Source organism: Cibotium barometz, chromosome 19 (assembly GCF_041138505.1).
Source record: "Cibotium barometz isolate CiBa-2024 chromosome 19, ASM4113850v1, whole genome shotgun sequence".
NCBI classification, from domain to species: Eukaryota; Viridiplantae; Streptophyta; class Polypodiopsida; order Cyatheales; family Cibotiaceae; genus Cibotium; species Cibotium barometz.
The window spans coordinates 42,817,246-42,827,251 of NC_141064.1; the positions used below are offsets into that span (position 1 = coordinate 42,817,246).

Below are 10,006 nucleotides of genomic sequence, written 5' to 3' on the forward strand. Positions count from 1 at the left end.
TTCCGATGAATAAAAGGGATTACAATCGAACCAAGGTGCGGGTGTGAACAACACCAGATCTTTCCACCAATACTTTAGAGAAACAACTCAGCTCCCAAAAGGTTTACAAAGAGTCAACAAAGAGAAGCCCCTGAAAACAGGCCCCAAACCAGCCCCTGGGTTCCACACGTGTGATCCTGAACTGTAGAGTTGTACAACTGCTACACACGGGTTATTCTCAACACCTGTACGAAAGAAAGGGTATGCTGTACTTTCTGTGTAAGGTCTGCGCAAGAGAAAGAAAAGGCTGCCCAGGCTGAACGACGAGCGAAAACAAATCCCAACAGCCCCTGCCTTGTCAGTGTACGGCCAGAGAGAAGAAGAGGGAGAAAAAACTGATGACTGTACGGCAGTTCTTCCTCTGGTGATGGCAGGTGTACGGCGGCTGTTGTGTCATGTGCATGAAAGATGCCATGGACATTCTCAGGTGCTGGTCCAGAAGAGGCAGCCAGATAAAGAGTATGAACCAGATAGAGCTAGGACTTGGAGCACAAGGAGCAGTGTTGGACTGGAGAATGGACTTTGTCGGCTGTACCAGAAACAGAAGAAGTGCTGTCGGCTGAGACCAGAAACAGAAGAAGAGCTGTCGGTTGAGACCAGAAATAGAAGAAGAGCTGGCGGCTGAGACCAGAAGGGGCTGTCGGCTGAATCAGAAAAGGGGCAGCTACATGCACATCATTAGCTCGCATGTCTATCATGCCTCCATGGGTCCTCTAGGTATAGAATAACTGGGGCATGATCTGTTCCAGCATATCTCTCTCTCTCTACTCTCTCTCCATATCTGCATTTTGCATCAGCATGTTTCCAGTAGTGTTTAGGGCTGAAAGAAGACCCCCAGAGCTTCCGTGTGTTACATGTTGTACGGATGGTTTAGTGCATGAGGGAGAGAGAAAGAGAAAGCGCCTGCAGCTGAAGGTCCTGTATGGCCAGCAAATCCTGAGAAAAGCACTGCTGTCCCCTTCTCTATGGATGCACATACCCCCAAGAGATAGAAAAGAGGGAGAGAACTGCCCGACTGTTGCTCCTCCCATCTGCGCATCACTTCCTCCTTCATAGAGTTGACCTCCTCCTCTATTTCCAGCCTATGCTTGCTTTTCCCATCGTTAAAAGTGGCAGCCCCTCCAAAAATACCACAAACCCCTCTTTTTGGGAGTTAAAAACAGGCGCCCACTTAAGGTGTTAACACAAGGTTTAAAAGATCAGGTCCACCTCATATATATATTCCTTGACCAAATCCCCGCATGTCCACCCACTTATAAATAAGTGTGAACAAAGCCTTATAAACCATATAGGTGAGTGAAATCCTGTAAACTCGTGTCCTATAATCTGTTATAGGATTGAGTATTTTACCTCTTTGTCTTAAGCATTGTAATTATGTTTTAAGCATGTTTAAGCATTCACTAATCATGTTTAATCCAATAAATGCATGTGTAAGTCTGTACATGTGTGTGGATTCAGATACATGTTTGGTGTGTGTGTGTGTACATGTGTGCGTGTGTGTACATGTGTGCATGCTCATATGTTTGTTCATGTGCATGTATATGTGTTTCTCTCTTACCTTGATGCAGAAGCAGCACAGCTGAGGCATGGGTCAACGGTTAGCCCAGTCTATAGCTGATGTGGCACCGCCACGCGGCACAGGTGTAGGTGATGTGGCAGGTGACGTGGAGTTGCAGACTTGCTTTGTAGATGGTTGGCTGTAGTAGGGGATGACGGCTAGCTGATGTGGCAGGCTGGACTGCACGTGTGCAGGTGCTGTCACGTGGGCAGGCAGCCGGTTGCCACGTAGCAGGCGCCAGGCGTTGCAGTGCAGCCAAGCGTAGGCAGCAGCAAAGCGTGGGTAACAGCGAAGCATGGGCGCTGTGCAGCAAGCGTGGGTGCCGGGCAGCAATGAAGCGTGGGCGCCGGGCAGCAAAACGCACATGAGAAAAGCACCGGGCAGCCCAAATGCAGCGTGGAATTTTTTTTAAAAGCTATTCGCCATGTTTATTTTTTAAAATAAAAAAGAAGAGAAAAAGCTAATCGATAGTTTTTGGGAAAAAGCTCTTCTATTAGATTTTTCCAAGGGGGAAAAGCATAGCTTTTTCCCCCATACTTGTATAAATAAGGAGCCAAGGCTCTTGTATCCCACAACACATCTTGGGTGAAAGCTAGAAGAAGATCTCCTCCCCGTGGATCAAGGAGGCATCTTCTCGGGAATTGTACAAGGACTATGCCGACCTTGAGTTATAAATAAATACCTGTGGGGGCGCCATGCTTTGGGGCCAATTGGTCTTTTGTGCAGGAGCACTCTAGCTTCACTTATTTATTTTCTTCTTCTTCCAAATTTATTATTCCAGTTCGTAAAGCGATTCAAGTGTGATTAAGTGTGTTCACCGCTTGTCAAGTTGCTGAAGGCCAGTTTCATAATCTGCCTTCATACAGAAATATGCCAGATAAGTCTTCACACATGTTCTGCGACAAGACTTGGCTTTACACAGGGGTCTTCCATCCTGTGGCTTTGTTGCTTCTGTGGAAAAATCCCCGTTCACACCTTGGTTCCACCTAGTGTATAAAACACTGGTCGAGACGGGTGAGGAACCAAATGGTGACATCCACATACAAAGAAGGCTGGTTTACTTCAACCTTTACCTATTCCCGAGACGGACCTTTCATCGACATATCTATGGACTTTGTAGGGCCTCTACCAGCATCCACCGGATCTCGTAACACTCGGTGTTTCACCATTGTGGACCGCTTCAGTAAATTCTGCATGCTCATCCCATGCAAGCATACGGCCACAGTTGAGGACATAGCTCGTCTGTTTCTTAAGCATTGGTACCCAATTTGTGGTTTGCCTAGCACCATTACATCAGATAGAGATTCCAAGTTTACCTCGGATTTCTGGAGGACATTATTTGAAAACTTCGGAACTAAGTTGCAGTTGTCTAGTGCATTCCATCCGTAGATAGATGGCCAAACAGAAATTTATAACCAGTTGGTCTTTGATGTTCTCAAGTCATATTGTATGACCAGCAGTCCAAATGGGAACATTATCTTCCATTGGTCCAAGCTATCTTGAACGACACTCATTCATCCAGTGTCGGACGGACTCCATATGAAGCAGCCTTTGGTCGTCGTTTCTCTTCTCTTTTGATGAGATTGGTGTCTCCATCTCTAGAGGCTAATAAAACCACGGAAGCATTTTCCGAGATCATTGAGTCAGTCAAGGACCGCTTGACCAAAGCACAGGAAGCCTATAGCAGACAAGCGAATAAGTCTAGACGAGATGTTCACTTCAAGGAAGGGGATTGGGTCTATCTGCGCATCATGAAACAAAGATTGAAACAAGTGGGCAAACGTTGTCCCAAGCTTTCATTCCGTAGTTTTGGACCTTTCCCAATAGTTAAAGTTAAGTGATGTCTCCATGAAGTTGAAATTGCCTAACAGTGGGACATTCATGATGTTTTCCATGTTTCTTGGCTAAAACCATATGTTGGATTAGAAGTGTTTGATGTTTCAGATGAACAGCAGCCAGACGTGGTAGACAAAGCGGAAGTCATCGAGCTTGAGCAGATTCTTCTTTATCGTTGAAAGTATGGTTCCAATCGACGGATACGTCAGTTCTATACGAAATTCTGAGATCGAGGCACCCACGAAGCCGTATGGCTAGACGAGGAGTTCTTTCAAGAGTACCCCCAGTTGTTGGCGAACTACTTGGAAGCCATGAACCTGTCGCCAAGCTAAGCAAGAGGGAATGTCACATGCACTCTGCACTGTAGTGCATGGTGACAAACTAGCTCATCATCATCAGTGCAACATTGTACAGTATTAGTACCCTTTAGGATGATATTTGTCGTACGCCGTAACCCCATTGTAATCCTCAGTCCATGATAAGTAACGCACGAGCTACGTAGGTCATTCTCAGCCATAGCAAGTCAGTCACAGTCAGTCTAAGTCCCTTAACCCACTTGAAGAGACGCATTCATGCATGTACAGTCAATAGAAACCTTAGGGTTTGCATTAGTAAGCATTCTGCATATTGCACATTATTCATTTATAGCATTTAGACCATTGCAGAAACCCCAGATATCATCTAGTATTTATCAAGATATTTACTAGGAATTTTTTGGTATTTTTTCCATAATTTTCAGCATTTTATACATCTTTTATGCATTTATTGTGGACATGAGTAGTCGGCCAACTCTGTAGCCAGCCAACTGGCTCCTTTGGTCCATATAAATAGATCAACATTATATTCATTCATTCATTCATCATATTCAGCAGTAGAGCATTCAAGCGCTTGGCATCTTCAGCACAAGGAGCATAAGCAATTGCAGTTTCAGCCATCATCCCTCAGCATTTTCCTCCTACAATACTAGATGCCTCAATGCATGAGCATTCAGCCACCCTGCATCAGCAAAACGCATCAGTTCAAGCAGTTCACCTTGCGTTTTTTGCATCCATACAGTTTTCAGCATTCATCATCTCATTGTTTTGCTCCAGCCACTTGGTGAAGGTAAAACGCAGCAGTCATACTTATTTACAACATTCATACTCAGTCTAGAACAGTTCCAAACAATCCCTTTCTCAGCCTCATCTTTGCATGCCTCCCTCATTCCATTGGGAAGAGTGCATAGGCTCGAGATTGGACATCTTTGGTGCTTCTACAGTAGTGTACAATTCAGCCCAACTCTTGGTCTTCAGAGGTCTTGCGTTTGGCTTATCGTCAGTCACACTATCAATCTCTTCAAAGATAATAAAGCAAATACTATCTCGGTAACGGGATAGGGGGCTCTTCACAGTGGGTAATTTGGGACCCCATCATACGGTGTACAGTTTCTCTCTCTCTCTCTCTCTCTCTCTCTCTCTCTCTCTCTCTCATATCTCTTAAAAGTTTGAAGCCATAAAGTGGATTGCTAAACTCGCGAAACTCAGGATACAGAAGACGGTGTGAACATGTGTGTGACAGGATCCTCCAATACGAATACTTCCGCTGCATGTTACATTTGCCCTATCAACTACTTATTTGCTTTACTAATTCTTTCTATTTGCTACTTCCCTTAGTGCTAGGCTTCATTATGGCTGAGTCTGCCCTGCATCTCTGGATACAGAAGACGGTGTGAACATGTGTGTGACAGGATCCTCCAATACGAATACTTCCACTGCATGTTACATTTGCCCTATCAACTACTTATTTGCTTTACTAATTCTTTCTATTTGCTACTTCCCTTAGTGCTAGGCTTCATTATGGCTGAGTCTGCCCTGCATCTCTGGAGGTTTGATAGAAACTCAGTTCGATGGTCTTTGTGTGAATATATGCTCTTATGTGTGTGTGTGTGACACCTACTATCGGGCACTAATGACGTTAGTGGGGATGTCGTAGTATCTAGTACATACTATGCATAATGGAGTTGATAGTTATATAGTCTTGTGGGTTGACTACCATGAGTATATAACATTCTGTCAGAATGCGCAGCGGAAGACTAACGCACGTAGGAGACGCATCACCATCGAGCACCACAAACACCCCCAATGGGCACTGCAGCATCCCTCCACCGGGCTCCCATCTCCCGGTGAGCTGCCTCCCAAAACACTGGCCGGAGGAGATGACTATGAGAAGGTGCCACTCTAGCCTATATATGGCTCTTCAACTTCCCATGCTTCCACTTATGGGATAATCCAAGGCACCTTCTAGCCATAGATCACACGCTCGAAATCGCCAACCTTCCAACACCCTCTCTCGATTCGAGCTCCGCAAGCCACCGAGGCGCGGGGGGGTCGCCCAGGACCACACACGCCTGAGCCGCCTACACACGCCCGGGCTCTGATACCATGTCAGAATGCGTAGCGGAAGACTAACGCACGTAGGAGACGCATCATCATCGAGCACCACAAACACCCCCAACGGACACTGTAGCATCCCTCCACCGGGCTCCCATCTCCTGGTGAGTTGCCTCCCAAAACACTGGCCGGAGGAGATGACTATGATAAGGTGCCACTCTAGCGCTCTTCAACTTCCCATGCTTCCACTTATGGGATAATCCAAGGCACCTTCTAGCCATAGATCACACGCTCGAAATTGCCAACCTTCCAACACATTCACGTTCCTAAAAGGTGAATTTGGGCATGTTCCTAGATTCATCTAGGTATATATATATTTTCATATTTGCAAAAAAGACACAGTTTGGTAACTTGTATGGGGAAAATTATCATATGATTTGGGGGGAATTTCAGGATATTGTTATGGCCAAAAACCTAGGGATGATGTTTTTTTAATAGCCAACTTTTCTAAATTGCGCCTAAAAAATATAATTGCACCTAGTTATGTCATAAGGTGGACCTAACAAAATCATGACATGATCTGTTCTTTTTAAATTGTTGTAAGAAGTTTATTCTTTACTATTTGTGTACCATCTTCCCCCAAAGTTATCAAGATTGTTTTTTTTTGGCAATAAGGATTTTTCTTCACAAGATGTCATTTATGCTTATTATTTTTTATTTTTTGGGTAGGTTTGAAGCTGTGGTCTTGTTAAGACCGAAAGGAAGGTTTTCTAAATCTTCAGCATGGCACGCATGGTGGAAGCTCAATTATGTCCTACATGAACTGATACGAGTTTACTGTTTCATTCTCATACATGTATGCTAGATAATTATGGACTACTTAATCTTTTGAAGAAAAGCTACAAATAATCTTACGTCTCTTCCTAGATCACTATCCACTTTCATTCTTGTTGTTATGATGATAAAGATTTTGTCCATAGATGGATATTTGAGTTGCGTACAATTTCAAAGGAGTCTTGGGTTAAGGGGTATCAAGCTCTAAAGCATGGCATGTAATCATGACATGCACTTCATGACCGTCTCACATCAGGCCCTTGACTAGTCAAATCCTCTCGTTTCTTTTACTTGACATTGCATGCTTCATGTTGATGATGTATGATGATATGATGCCACGTTAGAGCTTGTGCTGGTTTCATACACTGTGCAGATAAGCAGAGGCTTTTGTGCTTAGAAACTCCAAGGATGCCCTCAATGAGGGTCATGGGCAAATGGGTTTCGTACGTTGGAGGGTTCTTCCTCGTGGCACTGATGGTAGCACTAAGAACCAATAGTGGACTGTGCTTGAGAGGGACTTGGTAGTATCAGACAAGCCTTGATGCAGGCAGAAGGTATGGGGCTGTAGAGCAGCACAAGGTTGGCGTGGACTTCTGCTATTGTGTGGACAAACTGTTTTTCAATGGCACTAGTAGAAGGAAAGGCTCCGACAAGTGTTCCCCATAATGCGACCATATCCATACTGGCTGGCACCTTTTTGTTTTGCACTAGCCCACTTACAATGAATTGCCAGACAGTGCTGCTTTCTGTTTTGGAAGCATCAGTAGCCCTATTTTAGCCGCTTTTTCCCCCAGAGGGAAGGGCTGCTAGTAAACAAGAAGACAAACATTGTCTCAGTCCATCTTTTATTCACTACTAAGAAGACTGAAGTTGATTGCACCTTTCGTCCATCAACAATCTGCCATATTGCAAGCCTTTTTTTTTTCATAGAGCAACACTTAAAAAAGAGACCGAGTTGCGTGTGTGAAGTAGATTTGACTTGGTCGGCCACTCATTTTTAATTTTAAAAAAACAAGGCATGATTGTGCTGATATAGACTAATGCTAAATGCTCACAAGAGTACGCATAATTTACTCTTCGCTCGACCACTAGATTAGATTTCACAAGTGCTCTTTTTTTCACAATTTGTAACCATTTTTATAGTTATTATTAGGATTGGTCTTTACGATTTCAATTAAGTTTCAAAAACTTTTGTTTGAATGAGGAATACCATGGTGCTTAATACATTGGTTGCTTTAAAAATGCAATTGAATCAAGGATGAGAAGTTGATGTGAAATTCGACTCCAGTGAGGTAGGAAATCTTGAAACAAAATCCATGGCAATATTGGCCATTTGTAGAATCTTGTTTCCTTGGTCCTTGTCTTCGAGCCACAAATGCAACTTCTTGATGTGGGTGAACTAGCCCATCCCTCGCGTCCTCACTCCATTGGAATGCCCTTTTGCCAAATGGGGAGCTCTCTTTATATAGATGGAGTGAAATCGAGATTTGTCTTTGCGGTGGTTCTCTCTCACAAAAGCTGGGGGAAGAAAAAGCTAATAGAAGAGGGAAACCTATTAAACAAGCATCCATCTAGCATGCATGAATCCAATAGTGTACAAGCAAGCAAGAGTAGAGAGAAGAAGAGCTCATAAGTATTCTATTGTGCAAGGGAATGATTGTATATTGCTTATTATAAAAATACAAGTGACTAGTTTCCACACTAGGTTGGTGAATCTTAGAAATGGTTTGGGCTTTATTATGACTCTTAGTATGTACATGAAGTCTTTAGACTTTAATTATTTGAAATTTAAGCACAAGGTAAGAATGCTTTATATATTCTAGCAAAACACAAGTGTCCATCCGAGCGGGAAAGATGGCAAAGCATCTTATGAAAGGTTGGGTGGATGAAACCATGTTAACCTACGGAGTGGTTAAAATACCTCCCTTTCTAATGGTGATCGCGTTTGCATGCCATCCAAGTCGGTGGTGAAGTTGTTACTAGGGTGGAAAGATGTGGATGGTCCAAGATTACTCATGAAGTTAGCATGCGAGTAGAGAGAAGAAGAGCTCATAAGTATTCTATTGTGCAAGGGAATTTTGTGTATTGCTTATTGTAAAAATACAAGTGACTAGTTTTCGTACTAGGTTAGCCAAACTTAGAAATTATTCGGGCTTTATTATTACGAGTCTTAAGCAAGTATGTACACGAAGTCTCTAGTCTTTTCTTATTTGAAATTTAAGCACAAGGTAAGGACACTTTATATTCTTATGGTAGGTCAGGTAGATGAAATTGCAGAGTGGTTAACATACTCCCCTTTCTAATGGTGATCGCATCCGCACGTCATCCAATTTTAGTACTAGGGTGGAAAGATATGGGTGGTTCAAGATTAGCCACGAAGTCAGCATCATGCGAGGTTAAGTGGTATGGTGTAGGGTTGATTCCCAACCGGATTCATGGTATATTAGGAAGAAGCTTTGGGTTGCCCTAGTGGTAGGCAGCTTGTCCAAGTGGCATGAAAGGTATAGGTGATGCAGAAGTTCTTCATGTGAGGCCTCCTTTTATTGTGGAAATGCTTGGGATCCTTCAAAATTACCGAGTTGGTAGAAAAAGTATGCCCCTTTTGATTGGCCAAATGAGCGCTAGGACCACCATGGAATGATTTGCATGGGTAGATGGTGGTCCGGATCTTCTTGGCGCTACATGATATTATAGATTAGGCTTCTTCGTGGTGAATATGTGAGTTAGAGCGAGGTTTTGTTGGTGTTGAGTCAGACTTACACTCACCATGGTCCCCCCATTCAAAGATGTGTACTTAGGGGTTAGTGTCATTGAGGTTAGTTGTAGGTGCATGTGTTTATGTGTGTCATGAGATGCAAGATATGAAAAAAAATACGATGCCCGTAGTGAAATATGCAAGTGATGTGCATGGGCAATGGGCGGAAGGTGTGCCTCTGTTGTGTGCTCCTCCAACTTGAAGATATCTCCAACTTAATTGCTTTCTTTGACTCTCTTTATTACTTTCTTCAACTTTTTTGGACATGTCTTTTCCTGGGGAGTCAAGATTATTAGATCGTTGACGCATGGTAGTGGACTTTATTCATAGCGACAATGGAGCTAGCAGTCTCTGTGGCTCAAGAGGTTTGGTGTTAAGCACTAGGGGTACATGTAGTGTGGATCAATGGGTGGTAGGGTCAAAGAAAAGGCTACAAAAGGTTCTTGCTGATTGAGGAAGGTTTGGGTGATGGGTTAATGCTATGAGAATCACTCTTGAGTTATTGGGAATTATATTTCTTATTTTATATTGGGGATGCTTGTGTGTACCGTGCTAGTTTTAGTACATGTGATTTGATATTATGGTTGCCTATTTCTCATAATGATGTTGCGATTA

At 43.4% G+C, this 10,006-nt stretch overlaps 1 protein-coding gene across 1 annotated transcript in view; it reads left to right on the forward strand.

Annotated features, from left to right (window-relative positions):
• LOC147628625 (uncharacterized) overlaps positions 1 to 6,779 on the forward strand; it is a 72,419-nt gene extending 65,640 nt beyond the window's left edge. The window contains exon 3 of the mRNA XM_086813820.1: positions 6,532 to 6,779. Within this exon, the coding sequence (XP_086669946.1) occupies positions 6,532 to 6,537 (6 nt within the window). The 3' untranslated portion in view covers positions 6,538 to 6,779. The remainder of the gene's footprint in view (positions 1 to 6,531) is intronic.
• Positions 6,780 to 10,006: the final 3,227 nt, after the last annotated feature.